The 24,223-nt window shown below is 40.1% G+C and overlaps 1 protein-coding gene across 4 annotated transcripts in view; it reads right to left on the reverse strand.

Moving 5' to 3' along the window:
• Positions 1-2,705: 2,705 nt before the first annotated feature.
• The window catches only part of HNF4G (hepatocyte nuclear factor 4 gamma), a 57,504-nt gene continuing 35,986 nt past the window's right edge, over positions 2,706-24,223 (reverse strand). For 2 of the 4 annotated variants that reach the window (XM_081874484.1, XM_081874483.1), the window contains 9 exons: positions 21,154-21,325; positions 17,156-17,250; positions 12,584-12,690; positions 10,992-11,147; positions 10,134-10,221; positions 9,006-9,158; positions 8,094-8,330; positions 7,131-7,250; positions 2,706-5,736 (listed from right to left, as the gene is read on the reverse strand). In XM_081874484.1, the coding sequence (XP_081730610.1) occupies positions 5,618-5,736; positions 7,131-7,250; positions 8,094-8,330; positions 9,006-9,158; positions 10,134-10,221; positions 10,992-11,147; positions 12,584-12,690; positions 17,156-17,250; positions 21,154-21,299 (1,221 nt within the window). In that variant the 5' untranslated portion in view covers positions 21,300-21,325 and the 3' untranslated portion in view covers positions 2,706-5,617. Of the gene's footprint in view, positions 5,737-7,130; positions 7,251-8,093; positions 8,331-9,005; positions 9,159-10,133; positions 10,222-10,991; positions 11,148-12,583; positions 12,691-17,155; positions 17,251-21,153; positions 21,326-23,884; positions 24,055-24,223 lie in introns of those variants that run through there. The other 2 variants (XM_081874482.1, XM_081874481.1) reach the window with 2 other exon arrangements.

The following is a 24,223-nucleotide window of genomic DNA, read 5'->3' on the forward strand; positions in this document are numbered from 1 at the left end:
AGGTCAGATCAACTTTAGAGGATCTTTCCCCATGTTAACAGATAATCTTTATAATAAAGGTTGTGCTTTTGTATCAGTGCCTTTTTTATATAAAAATAAATAACTCCTTCCATCCATCCCAGAGCTTTGAAGAACAGTAAACTACATTCTCTATGCAAAAGCATTCAGGAGGGAATGAGCAGGCCAAGTAGGAGCGTGGTCCATTGTGAGGGCATGAGCTGGGGAGAATCTGCAGGGCCAGATATGCAGACCTTGTTGGCTGCATCCATTTCCTGGGCCTGAGGCTCCCCACCTCTGCATTAGAGGAAGGCCACCTTTAGATCCAAGCCATAATTTGTATCAAATAATTCTTTTTGCCAAGAGGAACATTAAATGGGCAGTTTATTTGAAACACACAACAATTGAGAAGTTTTTTTAAAAATGCATTTGCCCACCCACAGATACCATCAATCAATGTGGAAAATATTACCTCTAGCCTTCATCATGAGCACTGTAAAGAAGGGCCAAGAGGAAAACAATTTTTCTTGCCTTAACACAGTCTGGGCTCTATCTTTTTAAATCACTTTCCTGTGGCCTTATTACCTCAACTTTAAGGCACGATTTGCTTTAGCAAATCATTTGGAAAGGAGGTAGGGATATACTGTTCCTTATTCCTTTTCCATTACTAACACGAAGTAGGCCATTTGAACAAGTAGTCCACTAAGGAAATGTTGCTTGCTGGGTAGACAGATGGTGGCTAGGCCTGGCATTTGCCTATTTCAGGTTTCACCAACCTTTTAAGATACATTTGGATTTCTGAGTGTGTATTATGGGTGCCACCCCATCTGGTCACTTCTCTTTTCCCCTCCCTCAGATCAGCTCCCCATAAAGAGAAAGTGAGATTTTATTTTTCCAAGGGATCTGGTTAAAGCTGGATCCGGTAGAATTAATCTGAAAAGGACAAAGAGCTTCAAGAGGAAGCGGGAAAGAGTGCCATTCTTTCTCTACAACATGACGCTACTCCATCACTTTCTCAAACAAAATTCACCTACTTGTTTTACCAAAATAAATTTAATCAGGCGAGGCCATTATGGGTTCCTTAACTCTTTGGAATTACAAAGATCATAGCATGTCTCATAGCTATATAAGTGAGCAGCAAGGTAGCCAGATTTGCTGGTGTTGTCAAATTGTTCAGTGTGGGTTAAACAAAAATGGATTGTGAGGTGCTCCAAAAGATCTCTGTAACTTTGGTGAATGGGCAGTAAAATGGCAAAATACAATGTAAGCAAGGGTGTACATTTCAGCAATAAATAAATCCTAATTTCACATCCACACTAATGGAGTCTATACTGTGGATGATTATGGCTGAATCTACAGGCATATGAAAAACACCGTGAAAATGCTTTTTTAAAAAACATTTTGAAAAATATATTGAATTTGACATAGCTCACCATCGCCATCTAGTGTCACATTTGTATACTGCAATTTACAACACACTCAAAACGTTTTAGTTGCAGCTGTATAGCTCAGTCCCAGGAATGAGATCTTGGTGTCTCAGTGAACAGTTCAATGAATATGTTGATCCAGTGTGGAGCAGTTAATGAAAACGGCAAATTCCATCATTATGAAAGGGATTGAAGAACTGCCAATTTAATAACAACATCATTATACAAATGTATGGTGCAATCACAATTGAAATGCTGTGTACAGTTTTGGTTCCCTCCCTTAAAAAGGATATCGTAGAACTGGGAAAGGATCAGTAAAGGACAACCAACACTGTTGGTTGGAGTAACTAGTTTGAGTTACAAAATGTGTAGCTTTTCAAGTTTATATATAAAAATAAGGGACATGATAGAGATATAAACAACTATGCAAGATGTAAAGAAAATGGATAGAGGGGGGGAAATCTTCCTCATAATACTAGAGCCTGAGAGTACACAATGCTACTGAATGTTGGAAGAGTCAGGAGAAACAAAAGAAAATACATTTGTATACAGTGCAGTTAAACTATGGAATTCCTACCCACAGAATGTTGTGATGGCCAGAAACTTGGGTGAGTTTTAAAAAGGATTAGACAGATTCATGGACAAGAACATCATCACTAGCTATGTTCTGCAACCACTGTTGGAAGAAGTATGCCTCTGAATACCACTTGGGGAAAGTGCTGTTGCCCTTATGTTCTGCTTGAGGGCTATGGCTAAGCATCTGGTTGACCACTGTGAAAACAGGCTGCTGAACTAGGTAGGTCTTTGACCTGATCCACTAGAATGTACATGCAGAGACTGTAAATCATTTTCCTTTTAAAAATTGAAAAAAGATACATAGATCGAAAACATACAATTATCTGACTGGAGAAAAATTAATCTCATCCATTCTTCCCTGAATTAAATAACACATAATTTTCTGATCTGAAACCTCAAAAAGCCAAAAAAAAAAGAGGGGCTGAAACTATTAACTTACAATACAATAGCTGCCATCCCCAAAGAGCAATCTCACCTCTTAGAAATTCTAAGGATTTCAATGAACTGATTAAGAAATAGAAGGAATTTAGCCTAATTAAAGCTCTAACCGATGCAGTTTGAGCTGTGATGTGGTTCTCATCTGATTTCAATAACAGTTTAACTTTTTCTGCTCATAGTTATGACAGCCAATTTTTGTAAAAACAACCCAACAACCCAGCATTGCTGTTTACATTATGCAAAGAAAAAAAGTTACTTCAAGGCCCATTTAACATTCATATGTTTTCAATATCTGTTTATTGAGCATTGATGAAAAACAGTCTATCTGAAAACATTTGCAGCAGCCATTTCATGGCTACTCAAGCCAACATCCATACATTACATCATGGTTCAAACAGCTCAGCACAATATACCATTCGAACAAAGCCAGTCATTTTGATTTTGTACAATTAGGCTTACAAAAATAATTTTACACCTAGAAAATAAATCAGATTTTCAATAAATTACAATATACTTATTATTTAACAAGGAAAAGCATTGTATAAAATAGATAGCAATATTAAGAGTTTCAAAAAGGAAAAGAGTTTCATTTCATTTGGCAGTCTAGGAAATCATTTAGTCATTCATCTGAGAGCTATGTACAGTGTTAAGCACCAAAAACTCTGCTCCTCTGCTTTCTTGCTGCAATGCTCAGGTAACAATAGACACTTGGACCAGATAAGAAGTATCCACAATGTGGACCTGCCTCCTTCACCATTACCATCTTATCTTGTCCTATCCCATCATGAAATGGAAGCCCAAAGGGCAACGCAAAGTAGAGGTACAGGACCTTGGAGAGCTCCAGGTGATCCACCTACTACTCCAACTACTCCCTTTTATGGTACTCAACCCGGATTGCCATGCTCAGGCTAACTCACTCCCACTCTTGCTGTTAGTTCCCTCTTGGTTTGTTGCCTATGCCAGTGGTCCAGTGATGTGGTATTTGGGACTCTAGGTGGAGAAGCATTTTCTGGGCATTCCTGCGCAAAGGTCTCAGCTCAGGGCCAGTGCTGGACCTGTGTCTGGATTAAACAAATTAATGGAGGGTGAGCCTATTAATGGCCACTATCCAATATGGCTATGTTCTGCCTCCACTGTTGAAGGCAATATGCCTCTGCATGCCAGTTGGTCAGAATCACCTGGGGGGGAGTACTACTGCATTCAGGCTTCTTATAAGTATCTAGTTGGCCACTATGAGAACAAAATGGTGAACTAGATGGGCCACTTGCTTCAAAGAGTAGGCTCTTCTTATGTTCTTATATCTAACTTTTCCATGGCCTTTACTGCAGGGCCTTCTGGGATCTGCTACCCAGAGTAGGCATGATGACACAACCCAATCTCTATTAGGAACAACTTTGGTGTAAGAAAGGCGCCATGACATTGGTCCAATGGTTTTGATGTCACCGGAAAAGCATGACAAAGAACTGAACTGCAACAGCTTTGATACTATGCTGATAACATCAGAATGGTCTACAGTTGTAAAATCTATGGATATTTTAAAGTCACGTGGAGGATGTTTTCCCATTTGTTTGTTTTTTCTAGAACAAAAGAGAGAAATTTGGGGGGAAACTGAAATATATCCAGTACTTTCTTATAAAAGCTAAACTCACTTTGCTCAACACATAACTTAGCACAACACATAACATTGTGCTATTCAGTATATGAAACTTTTTTAGTTATATGACATTTTAAATTGGGTATGCTTATTTTTATTGACTGAAAATCCAGCGTATGACATGATATTGTAAACTTATGGTATCAAAGTCTTTCTTAGTCCCCCTCCCTTTTTTCCCAGCTGGGAAAATAGAGAAAGATAGAAGATGAAAATATAAACCATCAACATTTGAAGGTCTTGTATAAACTGAAGCAAGATTCTCGACACTTTCCTGTCTGCGTGTTATAAGAGGGCATGTGTCTATTTTCTAACATTCATCCATTTATTTCACTTGATACAAAAAATGCAAAATAGAATCAACAGTCAGAGGCTGTGCTTGTTAGGCTACTAGCTATCTGAACGTATTCTATACTGGAAAATATTTAGATGTACTTTTTCAACATCAAGTGATAAGAGTGTTGCTTGTTTAGTAACCAAGGCAAACATAGTACCAATGCTTTAATCACTAATATTCCCAACTTTGAATGTTGAAACTAAAAAAATTGCAGCTGTGTGTATTGGCTACAACAGTGCTATTTTAGAACACTGCTCTATTCATTCTAATAGAATACTTCAGAAGATATGTGCTTTTTTTTTCAATTTCCCCCCAAATTTCTAATTTTTCCACTTCTGGAGAAAGTGTAAATGGGGAAAATATTTCTCCACTTTTTGCTAACATCCTTATTTAATTCTTTTTAAAACTATAGTTCACATTTTGAATAGTAGCTTTTTAAAAACCCACAGTTCAACATTAAAAGCAGAACTTATTTACAAAAGACTCTTACTTAAGAGCAAAAGACAATACATTTTTAAACAAATCCCACAGCAGTATTCACTGACTTAAAATAAATTCCATTGAAATTAAGGAGATTTGCTTCCACATAGGTTAGAATCCAATGCATACTTGCCTGAGAGTAAGCTCCACTGAACACAATGGGTCTTATTTTTGAGTAAACATGTACAGGATTTCACTATACAATTCACACATACGTCACATAGATGCTTGCAGGAAGTATTTTGGCTTTCAACCTCCATTGTATATTCAAGAAAATGAGACACCTGCTTTGATTAACTGTTAAAACTACTAGCTTTGCTGTTTCATTATTTCTAAATTTCAGCTTGCAGTTCTATTAAAATCAGGCTTTGCATTCCGCTAGTGATACTTAAGACTTTTTCATGTATAAGGGGACAATAAATTAAATTTCTTCAATACTGATTCAAACGCATTGCAAACAGGAAACAGCTTCCCCTTCTCCGTTTACCTACTTGCACCCACAAATTATATCTGAATTCAAGCTTTTTTAAAAAAAAAAGTTAGTAAAAGTGATTTATTTGTTGTTTTCTTATATATATAAAAAAAAAAATTCCAAAGGGAACGGTACTTGTCTCTTTAACAGCAGATCTGAGTTATCTGTCCTGAGTTTTCCAGTGTCACAATGGCTTAATGCAGTGCTTGTATTACAAAAAGAAGAAGCATTGATCAATATCACAATGGCTTTTGTTTTGGAAGAGATTGCTGTGAAATAACCGTAACTTGGTTTGCAGCTACCTTGTATTCCTGACCAGAGCCTTGTGGAGGAGAAGGCAGAGGAGTTTCGGGAGTTGCTGGGGAAGAATTGAAAAGGAATTATCAGTAATCAAATCAAGCTTCTCTTAACTTAGGGCTGCGTTGAAACAAGAGGCAGGGAATGTGCTTTTCATGAACGTTTTTCACCTGCCGTGAAGAAGTCACTACTATTTCAGCGAGGGCTTGAACGTGGGAAATATGTCCACAGGGGCTTTCCAGTTGTCAAGGCCTTTCAGCGGATGCTGACTCTCCCAATGCAGCATAGGAGCTTCAGTCCCACAGTCAATTTGGACTGAGGCACCACCACCTCCCTATACCCTTTAGAGTGAGGACACTGGCTTGTTGGTCCTCAGTGCCATCATCATGTAGCCCAGTGTTTCCCAAACTCAGCCCTCCAGCTATTTTTGGACTACAATTCCCATCATCCCTAGCTAGCAGGACCAGTGGCCAGGGGTGATAGGAACTGTAGTCCAAAAACAGCTGGAGACATAAGTTTGGGAAACTCTGATGTAGCCAACTCTTTTATTTCATGAATTTTTATTTACTCCGTAGAATTTATATAAATTCTATATTGTAAAAACAAAACAAAAAACCCCAAAACCTAAAACATCTAATCTTATTGGTTACATGGTATTGTGGCATCATCATATTTGATGAAGGATCTGCAGTTGGCTGAGATAACATCTAAAGAAAGCCCAGAGGGAGAAATGATATCAAAGAAGGAGCAAACTACAAAATGAATACTGTGAACCTCTTCAAATAACAGCAACGAAAAAGGTAGTGTTAAAGACTTGTTCAGAAAAACACTTCATGCCCTCTGAAAGCCACTCTTTGAACCCCCCCCCCAAAAAAAAAGTATTTCTGGATGAAGATTTGGCAATGCTACAGCCTAGCCTTCACTAAAAATTTGCTCAATATAAGAAATTAAATTTTAAACTCAGGTTGTTGAAATGTTGTTACAGTGGTGCCCCGCAAGACGAACACCTCGCAAGATGGAAAACCCGCTAGACGAAAGGGTTTTCCGTTTTGGAGGCGCTTCGCAAAACGAATTTCCCTATGGGCTTGCTTTGCAAGACGAAAATGTCTTGCGAGTTCCTGCGGGTTTTTTTCCCTTTTTCCCCCTTTTCCTAAGCCCTAAGCCGCTTATCAGCTGATCTGCTGATAAGCCGCTTATCAGCTGATCCGCTAAAAGCCGCTAAACCGCTAATAGCGCTAATCCGCTAAGCTGTCAATGGGCTTGCTTCGCAAGACGAAAAAACCGCTATACGAAGAGCCTCACGGAACGGATTAATTTCGTCTTGTGAGGCACCACTGTAGTAGAAAACAATTAAGGTTGAAAAAAATGATGTGAAGCACTGATAACCAATTGAGCAGTTAATTAAAAATAACCCACAGAAGTTACACTCAAGTGATATATTTACAATAAACTTACAAATCGGTTCTGCATGTACAGGAGCAGCCACTGAACTTATAAGCAGAGTTTGTCCAGTGAGCGGATCTTGGGCTAGATGAGGATGAACTTGGTGGAGATTCGTGGCATCACTAGACGTACCTGCAACAGAAAACCCAAGCGTTTGTCTGTGCAAATGGACAGAGAATCAGAGAACTGTAGAGTTGAAATGGACCATTAGAGTCATCTACACCAACCCACTGCAATGCAGGGATATTTTGCCCAGCAGAGGGCTTGAACCCACAACCCTGACATTAAGAGAGTCATGCTGGTTGCTTCTACAAAATAAAATACATTTCCCTCACTAAGAGGAGCTGCAAGACCTTAATTCAATTATTGACAAAGCCAGGATGAAAACAGAGGAAGATGAGTTGTGCCACTACCCCTTGACTGCTAGTTCCTACTGAGTGTCCTGTGAGAGGACATTCTCATAGGGCACAGAACAGGTCAGGCCAGGTGTGTGGCCTGGAGAGAGTCCGCAGAGGGAAACAGAAAAGCCTACAAGGGGGCATTTGGTTCCAGGGCCTGAAGTTCTCCACATCTGTTTACATAACGTTATTACATAAATGTCAAACCCCCTTAGCCCTAAATTTTGCAAAAATAATTTTAGACCCAAAAGTAGCAGGAATATGTATCTCAGGGGGGGGGGGGCACAGCACTAATATAAGTGCATCTGAGTACAGTGGTACCTTGGTTCTCAAATGTCTTGGTACTCAAACAACTTGGAACCCAAACACTGCAAACCCGGAAGCTGTTTTGGGGGTTATTTTTTAAAGTCTGGAACAGATTAATCTATTTTGCATTATTTTCTTTGGGAAATTGCAACTTGGTTGTCGAACGCTTTGGTTTTGGAGCAGACTTCCGGAACAGATTAAGTTTGAGAACCAAGGTATCACTGTACAGTTAAACACAAAGAAGTCCAATAAAACCTACTGACACACCTACCTCCCAATAACATTTCTTGAAGCAAACTATCAATTTTAACCATTCCAAACAGTTTCACGAATTGTATTTGCTCAATCATTTGCCAGGTGATGCTCTGAAGGGTGGGCAGAAGTAGTAAGAGCTCTCCAAAGCGTCCCCTGGAGTCGTACTGACGGTCATTGATGTAGTCCTCCAAATTGATCTGAACTTGAAACCTTGTGTTCCTGATCTTCATTGGGTTACTCAGTCCTTTTGCATCTTCAAACAACAAAGAAATCTTTCATAAGGGTATGGAAGAAAGCACCAAAGCAAGGAATCATTGGTATTGTTACTATCCATGTGGGCCCTGGGGATAAAGAAGACTCACAGATCAATCCAAATTCCCCAAATACTATGCTGGAGGGGATTTGGGGTGGAACAGAGGTGTCCCTCCACCATCTTGGGGTTTCCCAATGTAACTGGCCTAAGGACAGATGGGCAGAAGTTACAACCAGTGGTAGCCTGTAGAAAAAACCCACCTCTATACTCACAACAGGGCATTTCAAGAGGAAGGAGGGGCGGACTAGTTCCTGTGCAGATCTTTCTACTATCATGATGGTGCCTTCCGTGCGAACTTTTAAACATCAGCTTTAAAAAATCCTATTTTGCCAGGCCTATGTAGGCAATCAAGGCTATATCCTTTCACAGTGGTTTACTGATTGTTGTTTTGAACTTTTTCTGTTTTTAACTGTTGTTGGGAATGATAGGAGTTATAGTCCAAAGACTGGAGAGCATTGGGTTGGGGAAGGCTGACAAAGACACATTTTGTTAAATTAGGAACTACATCAAGGTCAACATTAGCATAGGAAAATCTTCAGCTTTTCAGCTAAGACTATGCTATCCCTATCACATTTTGTGTGTGTGTGTGTGTGTGTGTTGGATTCTGAAGTATACCTGGATCAAAGAAGACAATTGCTTTTAAGCAAGCATATTCATTATCATCAATTTGGATCTCCTGAAATGGTCGAATTATCTCATCAAGTATCCTGTTTGCTACTCGGCTGATCTCAATTTCGGAACTGTTGCGATGGATTACAAAATCATTACCTAAAGAAGCAAAAACAAAATCAGAACTCTTCCGACAATGTAAGTAGCCTTAAAATTTATATTCAGCTTCCATTTTCTATAGTGCATTTATGCAGATGAATGTGTTCACAAAAGACCTTTCTCCACACATGCAATATTTATTTCCACAAATAATATGCCAGCAGAGAAATCATAATCATAATCATAATATATCCACCAAGAAGGAGAGCAAAATCTTCAAGGTTCATCTTAAGACAGATGGGTGGCCGAATCTTCCCTTTTTGAATCCAATATACTTACCATGAATCCTATATACCAGGGTATTTAGCATGGTGCCCTCCATATGTTGCTAACTACATAGCTCCCATCAGGGCCAGCCAGCATAGCTAATAGTCAAGGATGGTGAGAACTGTTGCCCAACATGTGGAGGGCACCCCATTGACTAATGCTGCTATATAGAATGGATTCCATTCAACTTCCAAGGTACGACTGGATTGTGGGAAATTGCATGCAAAATGTGTACATGTGCACTAAAATTCTGATGACTTTATTTTTAAAAAGTTGCTTACTGATATGGAAATGTTGAAAACTGAAAATTGGGAAAAGGAGAAACTTTGAGAAACCAAAACTGGCAGATTCACTCATCCCTAGTTAGAGCATGATGTATCTTAGGTGGTGATCCTATGTACAATTACTAAGAGTAAACCCCAATAACACTGTGCAAAGAATCCAAGCTCTTCCAGTCATTCCATCAACATATTTCAGTAAGCCTGACGGAATAATTTCCCATCTCCTCCACCTGTGGGTGGGTGGGTGTGTTTCTCTATACCAAATTTGAGCCAATTTGGGCTGGAGGAGGATGGGGAAAGTCCCACTGTCCTAGCAGGACTCATGAGCCAGCTCCTACTAGCACACCTACTTAGTTGAATCAGGCCCAGTGAGACAGTAAATATGCTCAGGACTGTGTTGTAAAAAGTAAAATAAAGATAAACTTACCTAAAAGAATAATGTCTTTGTAAAGCATAGAGCGTTTTGCTGCTCCAAGCAAAAGGTGTTCTCCAGCATGTGCTCTTAACAGGGCAACCTTGGGAAAAAATAATGTGCATAGAACAATAGTAACTTCAAAAATAAAGCAAGCTGTTGACACTATGTGAAGACACCCTCCCTCCCTCTTGAAGACAAGAGGTTTCCACTTTAGAAATACAATGGAAGTGTGTCTATTTGGATAAGCAGTTGCTCTGTTTTGGCTTTGTTTCCAGTTTCTGAATATGTGCTATACCTGATGACGTCCTGAAAATCAGGCCTTGAGACTCAGTCCCTCAGCTCTCTCTGCTTTTCCTAGAGCAACTAACTTGGTGCTCTCTAGGTGTTTTGGACAATAGTCCTGTGCTGGTTAGGCTGATGGGAGTTGTAGTCCAAAACATGTGGAAGGCACCAGATTTGTGAAGGCAGAATAAGAATTGCCCACTGCCTCCCAATACCCCTTTTGAAAGCAGGTAGGAGGAGGCCTTTTGGCATTTTTCTTATAGAGTAACTTGACTGTGTCTCATAAAAGGTAGATTTTTCCTGATTCTTTCACCTCTTTTTTCTTAGATCTCAGTTGCTTACTGTGGATTTGTTTGCACCTGGGCTTATTTGCTTGGCTCCTGCTGTGTGGCATGATCTTCTCTGGACCCAAGCCTACCCACTCTCTTGAATCTAACTGTATATATGCCAGAACCAGCTCCCCCATGATCTCTACTTCCCTTGAGCTTCCCTTGATGTTTTGGCTTAACATCCTAGAAGTGTCTTCTATGAAAAGAGAGCCTTCAACACGGAACCATTATTGTGGCTTCTCAGCTCATTATCCCATACCTGATCATCCAGCCGTAGTTCGCAAAAAGCTGGAATGTATTTTGCCCATTCTACAAGCACCAGGAGCTGCTGCCTCATAGATTCACATACTTCGCTAATGCCAGCAATTTTCTTAACGCTGATGTCAGTACCAGCACAAGGGCTTGAAACAGGGAGCTGGTTATAGTGGAGAGAAATTATGAACTCGCATTATTACAGCAGTCTTTATAATAAAGTTTTGTTTGCCTACAGTCACCCATTATAACCCCCCATACCAAAAGAAAATAGGTTTATAGCGAGTATATACTAGCCCATATATATACACCAAATAATGAGTATATCATGTTCATATGCATGGTGAGAGAGATGTGGGATGCAGTCCTACACTATGCAATTGCCTGAACACTTTGAGCTTTATGGGACCAATGTGCATAGGATTGTACTGTTGGACTTTCCATTTTGTGACAGTCACTTCTGCATCCACACTACAAAGTCAAGGAGTTATAGGAGGAGAAAGCAAAGGTGGGAGCCAAAAGTAATGGGGTTTCTGAATATCATGCAAAGGAAAAGAGGAACAATCTTTGCTAAACTTTAAGAGGAAAGGATGAAAAAATGGCGGAGGTTCAGACAAGGAGATAGACGGGGCATCAAAGACAAGCAGGATCTGAATTATATAAAGAATTAGAAGTTGTTCTATATGGTTTCTTGGTTGTTGTTTACTTGCTCTTCACCATAAGGTCACAGGGCAGGTTACAACAATTAAAACACTACATTAAAGGTAAAGGGACCCCTGACCATTAGGTCCAGTCGTGACCGACTCTGGGGTTGCAGCGCTCATCTCGCTTTATTGGTCAAGGGAGCCGGCGTACAGCTTCCGGGTCATATGGCCGGCATGACGAAGCCGCTTCTGGTGAACCAGAGCAGCGCACGGAAATGCCATTTACCTTCCCGCCAGAGCGGTACCTATTTATCTACTTGCACTTTGACATGCTTTCGAACTGCTAGGTTGGCAGGAGCAGGGACTGAGCAACGGGAGCTCACTCCGTCACGGGGATTCGAACCACCAACCTTCTGATCGGCACGTCCTAGGCTCTGTGGTTTAACCCACAGTGCCACCCGCGTCCCTTTTAAAACACTACATTAAAAACAGTTTAAAACAACTTAATCACAGAAATAATGTTGGTCATAAGAATATTCCTACTGAGTGTCAAAAACCAACACTATACCTCCTTTCCTTAGCACCCCACAAACCAAGCTCTGTTTTCATTGTTACAGAAAAAAGTAGACCTTTAGAATTAGGCATTCAGCCCCTGATATTTCACTAACTTCAACAGGAGTATTCCAAGAGGTCAGTGAAACATTTCTTCAGATAGCTTACAAATCACACCCAATAGGGCTAATGGCTCTACCTGAATCAGGCAGCTAAGTATTTTGAAAGTGAAAGATGTATAAAGCTTATTGCAAAAGAAGCTGAATCAGATGCTAATTTTCTAGAGAGAATCTTCCCATCTCATTTCTGTATTGCATATGCAAAAGGATAGGTGCATGTATAAAACAGAAAACATTTTAAAGGTCATGGGGATCCTATACACCTTGATGGTGGATTGCTGTACCTGGTGAGAAAGCAACTCAGCCTGGGCCAACATATTAATAGAAGGAATGTTGCTGCCATCAGATGCACTTCGTCTTGTACTTATCCTGTCCCGTTCATTTTGCACAGCTGGGAAAGGGGAAAAAAAATGCACATTGGTTTGCATGCAGGCCATGCTACTGAACAGCTTTTCAAAGGTAGCGTTTACATATCACTATAAGCCAGAGTTTCCAGCTTATCGTGGTATACCAGGAATGAGCAGGGTGCTACCTAATCGCTCCTGCTTTTTTCCTCCCCTGGCAAGAGTAGGATGAAGAAACCTAGAAGCCTTGGTTTGCCATTATGTACAAATGCAGGATTGTGGTTTGCTTCCCCCTAATACAATCTGCAAGCCAACATAAGCCGGTTAAAAGAAGCAGCAAACCAACAATAAACCATGGCTTGAGGCTGGCTAGCAATTGTGGCTTCTCAGTGAGTGACAAATCATGTTCCTTGATCCAGATGTAATGGGAAGTCAAAGGTTTGTTATTTGTCTATCTTGCTCATGCCAGGGGAGGGGCAATGCTAGAGCAGTCAGACAGTTTGTTTGTTTGCGACATGTTACAGTGTTTCTCAAATTTGGATCTCTAGCTGTTGTTGGACTGCAAATCCCATCATTCCTGACCTGCTAGCAAAGGATAATGGGAGCTGTAGTTCAACAGCAGCTAGAGACCCAAGTTTGAGAAACATTGTAGGATAAGCCAAAAGTCCTACCTTGTTATGATTTGTGTGCAGTCAAAGTGTTATTAAGAAACTGTATGAACCATAGATGTCCAAAGTTGGTCATGACATTAGTGCAGAAATTCATGGAAGAGCAATGGCAAACATTTTTATAACATTTTATATAAGCATTATAAGAAACAGTCCTAAAATAATTTCTGTTTCCAAAGAACACCATTTCAACTTTAGAAATTTTGAAGTCAAAAAAGTCTCATAACTTTTAGAGATAGGTCTGGACCTTTCCTTCCTTGCCCCAGCATTCTTTTTTCTTTACAAAGCTTTTGAACTGCTGCAGTAGTGATGGATTTTTGTGGGGAGGATAAGCAATCACACTGGTAGCTATGTTTCAATCTACATATAGCTTCGGGACTAGTGACTTAAGGAAGTTTGCTTTAAAAAGTGGATTAAAAAATAACACAACTGAACTTGAAGCACGGGAAGTCCCAATAAAAAATTATAATTTGGCAGAATATTTGGACTATATGATATGTATTTGTATAATTTGGAATATTTAATGTGATTTGATTGGATTGTTAAAATGGAAAAATTAATTAAAAAAATTAAAAAATAATAATAACACAACTCCATCCCTAATGTGAAACTTCTCTAAAACAACTTTCAGCTTTCAGAAACAACTGTCTTCCAGCCAGAGTTCATTTTTAAGAATGTAGCATTGAGAGATGCTAGTATTAGGGTTTGAAGCAGATAGTATGGGGCAAAAATAATCGCATACTAGCCTTTCGAAAGAGAATGGCATGGTGGAACACAAAGCTTGTGTTGGAACAAGGTGTCCCTTTTAATGCAAAAATGAAAGAGATAAATAAGGCTACCCATCAGCTTTGCTGAACCTATTTTATATCCAAGGTCATATAAAGGAGAGAAAAACAGAGTTGTGATCAACATATTTCTCCATTCCACGCAGAACCTCATAACCTTTGTAAAAGCATCAGTTGTATTTCCAATGATCCGTTTGTTATTTTTAAGGAAGCAATCTGCATCAGAGAAGTTGAGAAGGCAGCACCAATGCTTCAATAAAAATGTGCTCAGTGCACTATATAGTGTTCTGCAGTTTATATGAAGAATGAACACGCTTTATAGTGAAGGCGCACTAGATTCTTAGCCAAGGACATTCATGATGGGCCTTTTATTAAGGTCATAATAAGAAATGTCGTACAGTGATAAACACTAAGTGATAAATGGTCACGTAGACGTGAATCAAGAATGATGCTCCAGTCTTTTTTAACTGGAGAAAAGCTATCTTTTTTCATTTCTTAACTCAGCACCTCAACAACAAAATGTAGTTATGCTTTAAATATAAAATTATACCAGAGGACTGGCATCTAACTACTTTGATCACCCTGAATAAATGGTGGGAATGCATTGCAACCCATTTTTTAAAAAAAAGAATGAGAAGTTTTTCAGAAATAAATGTTTTGCCTGCACATAATTCAACTTCAAAGTTTGTTACTAGTCAGTTTGAAAAGCCTTGTTTGTTTGTTTGTTTGTTTGTTTGTTTGTTTGTTTGTTTAAAAAAATGTGATAAGCCTATGGTGAAAATAGAATGAAATGGTATTCCTTAGCTTGGAGGACTCAAGGAAGAACACAAAGGCAATAATGGAGGAACACTCACACAGCTCCTATTGCCCAGATAATTTTGTTCCTAAGCTCTCGCTTGTGATCCTTTATAAGCTAGGAGAGGTTGAAACTCTCATTTGAGGGCTGCAATGGTGGGAGAAGAGGAAAGCCCTGCCAATTATATGCAAGACTTTCTACAAACTTAAAAAGTCTTGGATTTTACAAGGTCATATATACATAAAAAGAACAGTGATAAAACTAGTAAGCAAATACTATGACTGACGTTTTATGGTGCCAAGTGTGCAACCCAAACCACTTTTGTGCTAGACTAGGGGTTGGATTAGTGTCCCTCCACCCAAAGTATTGCACCGCTGTCAGTCTTTACTGGTAGCTTGTGGAAAGTCTGGGAGCCACAGGATCCTGAGCTGTTCCTGCTCCTTGATAGCAGCAAGCCCAATCTTGGTCCAAAAGTCTGCTCCCAACTTTGTGCCTTGGCTGACATGAGAAACAAGTCTGCAGATATGGAAGTGGTTTCCTAGCTCCATCTCTCTCCACCTCTGCCCAATCAGGCTCTGGATTGCCTTGGCTGCTCAATGGGGCTTACTCTCAAGTAGGTGGGTACAGAAGTGCAGCCTTAGCTTCATTGCAGTTATTTGATGCCAAGCAAATCTTATTGATGTGATTTAATATGTCATGTTTCTGTTTTCAAAGGGATGCACTTGAGAATTTTGGGGAGTACCTTTCTGAAATTACAAGTATAGCTGCGTGTAAGTCTTCTACAGCAAGAGAAGGGTCTTTCCCAAGGAAGCACTAAGCAATTTCTGTCTATCTGTCACACACCCACAGAGGGCAAAACAAAACAACATTGCAAGAAGCCTGAAATTTAACTTCTACTTTGAATACGTCATTTGCAAAGGAGAATCAAGCTTGGCATTATTCTCCCTCTTCCCTTGGGATTTTCAGCATTACCACCTCCTTTTGACTTAAAAATTAACCACCATACAATGTTTTCACCTGGAATTCAGAACAGATGGGATTTGTCTGTTTGTTCAGTGTGAATATATAAGCTGCCTTCCAACGAAGCTCCTTCAGTCTGTCCAAAATGATATTGAATTCAACATATACTGAGGGCTAAAAGCTGCCCTTGTAGACAAAGAGAAGTGGACACTGGGAGTCACGAGTCTCCATCCCAAAAACAATTTTTAAAGAAGAAAAAAATGAAAAGCATCCTCTGTGGAACAGCAGCGTATGGAATGTTGAACCCCACTTTTTAAAAATTCCATTTTTATCTTTCCATGCAGGAAACATAAGAACAAAGGAATAGCCCTGCTGGACCAAGACCCATTGACTCCAGTGTCCTGTTTTCACAGTGGTCAACTAGATGCCCATTGGAAGCCAGCAAGCAGCACAACAGCAATTTCCCCTCCTGCAGTTTCCAGCAACTGGAATTTAGGAGAATACTGCTTCTGACCATGAAGGCAAAGTGCAGCCATGTTGGCTAGTATCCATCGACATTCTTATCTTCCATAAATTTGTTGAATCTTTTAAAGTCATCCAGCAGCCACCACTACTTCTGGGGTGAATTCCATAGTTTATCTATGCCTACTTCCAGACATGCTAAAATATAGGAGAACTCATGAGTCTGCTTTTAAACATCCTTCTGCATAAAAGTGAGGTCTTTATAGAACCATTGATGGTTCTATGTCAATGGTTCTTTTTCTCCTGTCCCATTTCTAAAGAACTGGATGCACAAGGTAGATTGCAATAAATTGGGAATAGTATTAATAATATAAGAGGCCTCACAACAAACCTATGTTTCCTATTACTATTGCAATTTTACAGATGAAGATCTGAGGACAAGAGTGCATGTAAGGTCACCAAACTACAGCTGAGCCAGTGTGAACTCAGATCTTACCTGCCTAAATCCACCACTTTGTCCATGAGGCCACAATGACTTGAGAAGAGTAAAAAAAATTTTTATCAAGTTCAACTAAAACAAAGAATATCTCATAGCATGCAAAACTAGAGGAAAGCAGGCTTTGCTTTGTTTTCAAATGACCCATGTGTCAAATCTTAGCATTAACCAAAAATTACATAGCAAGTTGACTTCTTATTGGAGACATATTTCGACTGCTATAAAAATCTCCTTCTTTTGTAGGCACAACCAATATATATTCATTAGGCATTTGCTTATAGATTTTGTTTCCTGCTAATTGATATGAAGTGTTTTCCTCTGAACAGGAGGTTAAAAAAAAGTTACCTTCCTTCTTCATCCCAGCGCGAAAACACTTTCTTAAACGACAGTATCTGCATTGATTTCTCTTGTCCTTATCAACAGTACATTGCCGGCTAAATCTGTTGGACAGAATCGAGGGTAAATATATTAGAGTGCAAGTAAAGGAGGGTCCTGATTAGCACGGCTGAAACAATTAATGGACACTGTCAAAACAATGTCTCCAACTATCAACCTTCAGTGGTATTTTTTCTTTAATCAGCCTTGAAACATTTCTCTTTGCCATTCTTCTACGGAATAATTCCTTGTGATGGGCAAGTAAAATCCCATTAGGTTATTCATCATCTTGTGAACTCAAGGCATATAAATTTTGCTCCCAGTCTCGTGAATGTTTAGGATGAATTTTCTTACAGCTTGATCCAATCCTGCTGGGGCAAATGGTCAGGAATAGGAAATGAAAGAAAAGCACTGTAAGATCAGAGCAAAGATTTGTCTGCTCTGGCATGTGATTTCCAAGGGGGCCCCCAGATCTTGTAGAAAGCATTCAGGCAAGACTTGAAGGAAACAGCTTTCTCCTCTTGCTTGTCCCTGGCATCTGGAATTCAAAGGTAGACTGCCTTTGTTCATGGAAGCTACTGGAATGAGCCTGGCTATAGCCTTTGATACTGATGAGATCATAGAATCATAGGGTTGGAAATGACCATGAGGGTCATCTAGTCCAACCCCCTGCAGTGCAGGAATCTTTCACTCAATGTGGGGCTCAAACCCACAACCCTGAAATTAAGAGTCTCATGTTCTTACCAACTGAGCTATCCCAATGTACTCTTAGCTTAGGCTAAGAGATGGTGACTGGCCCAAGGTTACTCAGCCTTCATGGCTGAATGGAGATTTGAACCCTGATCTCCCAAGTCCTACTCCAACACTCTAACCACTACACCACACTGGTTCTATTTTACCAAGCTAACTTTTCTAACTGTGTGCAGCCCAATGGCCATATGTGGCCCTAGGCCAAATTTCACGAACAATCACTCAGCTCTTCAGACATTGTGTTATTACTCTTGCTGCCCCTCTGAGAACTGCTTCTGCTTCATGTGTGAGTGTATGCGCACCTGTGTGTCTGTGTGAGTGAGAAGAGGTAGAGTGAGAAGAGGTAGAGAAGAAGAGAAAGAATGGGGTGGGACACCATGCAATAAGGGAATTCTAACCCTGCTATTGACTCTGGCCACATTCACCATACACTGAAAGTGCTATGATACAATATTAAATGGTCATGGCTTCTCTCAAAGAATTATGGGAGCTGTAGTTTGTTAGGGGTGCTGAGAGTTGCTAGGGGATGGCTATTCCCCTGACAGACCTACAATTGTCAGAGTTCCCTGTGAAGAAGGATTGTTTGTTGAACCACTCTAAGAATTGTAAATCTGTGAGGAGAATAGGGGTCTCCTAACAGCTCTTGGTACCCTTCAAACTACAGATCCCAGAATCCTATGGGGGAAGAACTGACTGATTAAAATGGTATCATAATATTGTATCTGTATGGTCTCTAGCTCTACCCACCACTGATTAACTTTTCCCATGGATCCACTGTCCTCCATAGGAAAGAGGGCCTTAACCAAATTTAAAAACAAACCCAAACTCTGCAAGTGATACCCATGTCAAAACGAGGTGATATCCTCATCTGAGATGCACTGAAGCACCTAGGAAGGTTCCCCTGAAGCGATGGGACACCCTATAACACATTTGTCTTGGGAGGGAGAGTGCAGGGCTTTCAAGCTTTCAAGTAATTATGGGGCAAAGCAGGAGGATGCCCCAGCCAGAGAAATAGTTTTTGGCTGTTTGTCTGGGTTAGACCATCATTTTAGCTGTGGTGGTGCAATTAACTAGAGCTGCTGCGCTTAAAATGGGCTGATGCAACCAGGCAAGTTAAATTGCTTTATTTAACTTGTGTAAGGACTGAAATCAAGTACACACTGATAAATGCTGAGGTTCTCCTGGATTTCAATATTAACATACGTAGATGTCTTTGTATCTGAGAGTCTCAAGATAACTGAAGATCTCGATAAGTCAAGTGATGGTAAAAGCAGGAGGGAGAGTACCTTTTAACCTCGGCAACAGTCCTAGGCAGCCTTCCTGAGAAACGAGAAGGGGATAAAAGGAAATGCCAGAGGGCACCTCGTAGCACAGATCTAGTCAGACTTGAGGGGGGAAAGAACAGAGATAGAGGGACAAAATAGAGCCAAGGATAGGAAGGAACCTCACAAGACAGCATTGCTTGTGAAGCCATATCTGACGATCAAAATCTACGTTTGTTGTCATTTGCAAATGAAAATGGTTTGGTCCAGGATTGCAAATGACTGCTGAGGAAAACAGTTTCATCTTTAATGTGCCAAGTACCACTCTGCAAGGAAACTCTTCTGCATTCAAACAGCGGAGCATTGCAAAGATTAAGAGACAAGAGACACGATTAAAAGGACCCATAGCAGAATCTTGCTGTGAAGAAGTGGCAGTGGGCAGCTGAACAGCCAGGGGGCTCAAGTCTTGCCAGGACTGGAATCAGACTGAAGAGTTGCCTGCAAGGGTAGACCGTTGTCTACCTTCAGTTCTAGATTTTTGGATCCAGATCTGTTCCTATACATGCCCTCATCCCAGTTAAGAAAATCATGTGATTGAACTTGCTTTGGCTGTTCCCAATTGGCAAAAGTTTAGTACCTACAGATCATTTCGCAGACAGCAACTCCCTATAATGTAAAACCTTTAATGGGTTCAATCCTGTGGAGCTGTTTGCAAATGAAATCTGCAACTGCCCATTCTGCCTTGCTTTTCAAAGACATATTTTCATCTGAACAAACTTTAAACCTCCTGTAACTGCAGATGTCCTTTTTATTGTGCGTTCATGATTACCTGTGCTCGGGGTGGTATTGGGACGGTTATACGGTACGTGATCCCATTTTTATGTGTGTTTGTGCCTGCAAAAGTTTCAGGGTAGACATGCCACTTAATTTCCAATCAGTGCATGTCCCGTAACTTCCCACTGAAACCCTGTAACTTTTCATACCACAAAAACTCCAGTTTATTTTCTGGCATGCTTTTGTTAAGCCATAGCACAGGATGGCAATACTGTGGTGACATCTGGATAGCATCCACAGGACAACCAAAAAAGCAGAATGGTGAGTGGACGGTCCAGTATAAATCCACCACTGAGGCACTATTATGGGGTCAACAGCATGTTGAAGAACACACCTGCCAAAAGAGGAGGTGCACTTCCTGGCCTTTACATCACTTCCTGGCCTTTACATCAGCACTCCATGCATCAGGGTCTGAACTTCTGCAATGAGAAACTGCACAAGTAAGAAACCTGATCTTCCCCTTTTTTTACTTGAGAGTGGGAACTCTGATGCAGACCTTCAGCTCCCCCAATGTGGAGGGGGCTGTGTAAGCTGTGACAGTGGCCCTTAGTCTTGGCATTGTGTAGTGGTAAGGGAACATTGGGATGTACCCAATACCATGGCCAGACCATTTCCCATCTAGTTCAGTATTGTTCATTCTGACTGGCAATGGCTCTCTGGGTTCTCTTGCACACTGCCTGCAGCCGCATCTTTTGAACCTGGGACCTTCTTCATGGAAAGCGAGTGCTCCGCCAAATAAGGCATGATCCCTTCCCATTAAATAGGACACCTGTCATCTCAATACAGTGGTACCTCCAGTTAAGAACTTAATTTGTTCCAGAGGTCAGTTCTTAACCTGAAACTGTTCTTAACCCGAGGTACCACTTTAGCTAATGGGGCCTCCCGCTGCCGCTGCACAATTTCTGTTCTCATCCTGAAGCAAAGTTCTTAACCCGAGGTACTATTTCTGGGTTAGTGGAGTCTGTAACCTGAAGCGTCTGTAACCTGAAGGGTCTGTAACCTGAGGTACCACTGTATATTGGATTCTGGAACCCCATCTGGTTTTATAAAGAGTGGGATAGTAAAGGTTCAAATAAATAAATACTGAATGATGTACCTCTGAGATGGGATTATTTCTCCTACCTGCAGGTGTAAACATGATTTTTTCGTATGCTGCGTCGGAAGAATCCCTTGCATCCATCACAACTGGAGGCGCCATAATGCTTGCCTGTTGCTCTGTCTCCACATATTGCACAAAGGCCACCAATTCCACTGTCTGCAGTGTTCATGCCGAGCGGCTCTGCTGAGCAACTGTCTGAGGAAAGGGAAGAACAAGGTGTACAGTTTGGTGTAGAGCCTTGACGGGGAGGAATACAACAATGTGGCTAAGTTACACCATACTGGGGGGCTTACTGGCCTTCTCTTTTAATTAGCGTTCACCATCCCAAGACTGCAGAAAACACAACATGCCTAATTACCCCTGATTGTTATTCTAATGAATGCCTTCAAACCTATTGTGCCCACTTGTCAGAATTTATGATGCTCATGACAACGAATGCTTTTTGTTTAAACTCTACGGCTTGCAATAGAAGTTGTGAGTACTGACACAATTGCCCAGCTCTGCATGTGTAGCTAACTACTTAAATATCTTTGTTAGTTTAAATAATTGAGGGACAATGCCATAAGGCAACATTTTCTCAGAGGCTGGTATGCATTAACTGTGCATTAATCTTCAGATGACTTGACAGTGGCCAGCAACATGGTTGACTCCCTGTAAGAAAGCTGTAATATCCAGGGGGCTCCATCCACACAAACAGAAACTGGGGAAGCTGTATTATATGTAGTCCGGCCTTGGGTTATTAAGCTCAATACTGTCTATGCTCACTTCCTACATTACTGGGCAAATCACCCTCGCCTACTGGGAGCAGGAGCCAATGGTTTCAGATACTCAAGAAATGCTGTAGAGTGAGCCTAGGACCGTCTGCATGTAAACTTATAGCCCTAGCATCAAGCTATATAGTGAAGCTTTTGGGCTTTCCCCCCAAAGCCAAGGATCTTGTTGCTAAAAAGGTTTGATCAGCTTAGACAGCATCTGTCACCACTGTTTAGGATTTGTGTTTCGATTCAACCTTCTGAGGCAGGTGACTGCCACTGGTTAAAGTCACAGGACCCATTGTTTCTTTGGTGGAAGTATGCAGTCTTAATCCAGTTAAGGAGCAACCAGATGGGCCGATTTCAGCTGCTGGATGTTAGATGTTTTTACTGATGGAACATACTGGGTTGGAAACCTTGCTGGAATTCTGCGATTGGAAAGCATTCTTATATTCTGCAACCAGAAAAATGTTTATGCAACAATTTCACTACATTAAGACACTTACATAATTGTAAGTAATTCAGCTGTGGTTTTGTTCAAGGAATTCAGTGGAAGCATGTTGGGGTTTGCTTTCGATATTGTGAGGATAATGTTGTTGTGAATATTTTTTAAAGGACAGGAAGTAGGAAGCATGCCAAGGTTAATGGGGTACCAGAAGGTATGTTCAATTAAATCCCACCATTTGATGAATGTAGGAAGTCTTACTGGTTGCAACGGCTAAAGAATTCTACCCAGAATTAATATATGGTTACCAGACGTCCCCGTTTCCCAGGGACAGTCCCCAGATTTACAAATCTGTCCCCATACAAAATCCATTGAAGTTGAAAAGTGTCCCCGGATTCATTGAAAAAATCTGGTAACCCTAAATTAATAGTTACATGAAAATTTTATTTATCTCTTCAAAAATCAAAATGATGAAAACAAATAATCAAACTTAAATTGGCAGTTGACTGGTATTTCCCCAAAATTTCTTGCTTCCAGTATTGCTCCACTTCTGCCTATTCTGTTATTAAACCATAGCATCAATGTATATTACATGTATTCCAATGCAAAAGCTAACATTTTAAATAAAGCAAAGCAATTGTACACTCTCAAAATCATGGGGAGATTTCTCTTTCATTAAATGGTTTTGTTCCTTTCACCTTGATAAATACCAATAAATACCAAGAGATCAAATTTGTGTGAATATAGTTTTAAATGTAATTAGCACTATTTAAGCCTTAAATGTCTTGATACAAGGTATAAAGGATGAACACTTATTTACAAGGAACATGATCAAAAAGATTTAACCATTATGTCCAAACATGTTAATCTGCTTTTATATGAAAAGTTAAATAGTATTTGCTTCATATCCCATTCACGAGTTCTTATTGCACTCTGTGTGTCGGCAATTTCTACCCAACCAAAGTTAAAAAGTGACTTTAACCAAACAGCTAAAAGTTGTCCCAGCTAACCATTAGCCTGGAGAGAGTTGTTGTGATTAACAACTCAGTCCAGTTTGCATATCAACGCTCTGGAAATATTACCATATATTAAACTTATCAGCTGCAAATAGACATCAATATACTTTTTCTGTGTGACCCATTATTTTTCCCTCTGGACATTTGTATCTTAACTGTCATTTTAAAATATCATGTACAAAAATATTTCTCATTCCCAAACTGCCAAAGATAGTTACTCATGCATCTTACAGTAAATAAAATAAACACAGAAAGAACCTCCTCTAACATTTTTCTTTGTTTGATTAACTGACCGATGACAATCCTGTTCAGTTACTTTATTATGCAGAACTGCCATTTTATTTTCTGTACCATAAAGATGGTATAATGTTATTAACATGCATTTTGAGATGAAGTGGAGAGAGACACAGAGAAATGTAATTTTCAAAAGCAAACCTCAGCTACACAATTAAGAGTAAAACCCTTTTATAATGTTCATTTCTTTTTCTTTCTTGCTCACTCAAACACTCAGGTTTTCATCTCTGAGAAGATACAAACTCACCACTGCCAGTATACAAGACTTGCATTGTTTCAAACTCCAGACTAGTATAACTGGGATCTAAGACTTCTGTATAATTTGCCATTTCCATATCCAGGACGGACTCAGAGATCCTCATCATTGAACATAAACCTTGAAAGTGACTACTTCTCCAGGAAAGAAGATGTGAACCACTCTGTTTTTCTGGCAATCAGTAATTGATAATCCAAGTGCTAACTCTAACTATATCACTTATGTGTTGCAATGGGAGGAGTCATAAAACCAGCTAAGTGTGCCATGCCATGCCTTGTATCATTCCCCTTTTTATGGGACACAATTAGCTATTTCTTGCGATAATATTGG

The sequence above is a fragment of the Podarcis erhardii genome, assembly GCF_964252035.2.
Source record: "Podarcis erhardii genome assembly, chromosome: 8".
Taxonomy (NCBI): Eukaryota; Metazoa; Chordata; class Lepidosauria; order Squamata; family Lacertidae; genus Podarcis; species Podarcis erhardii.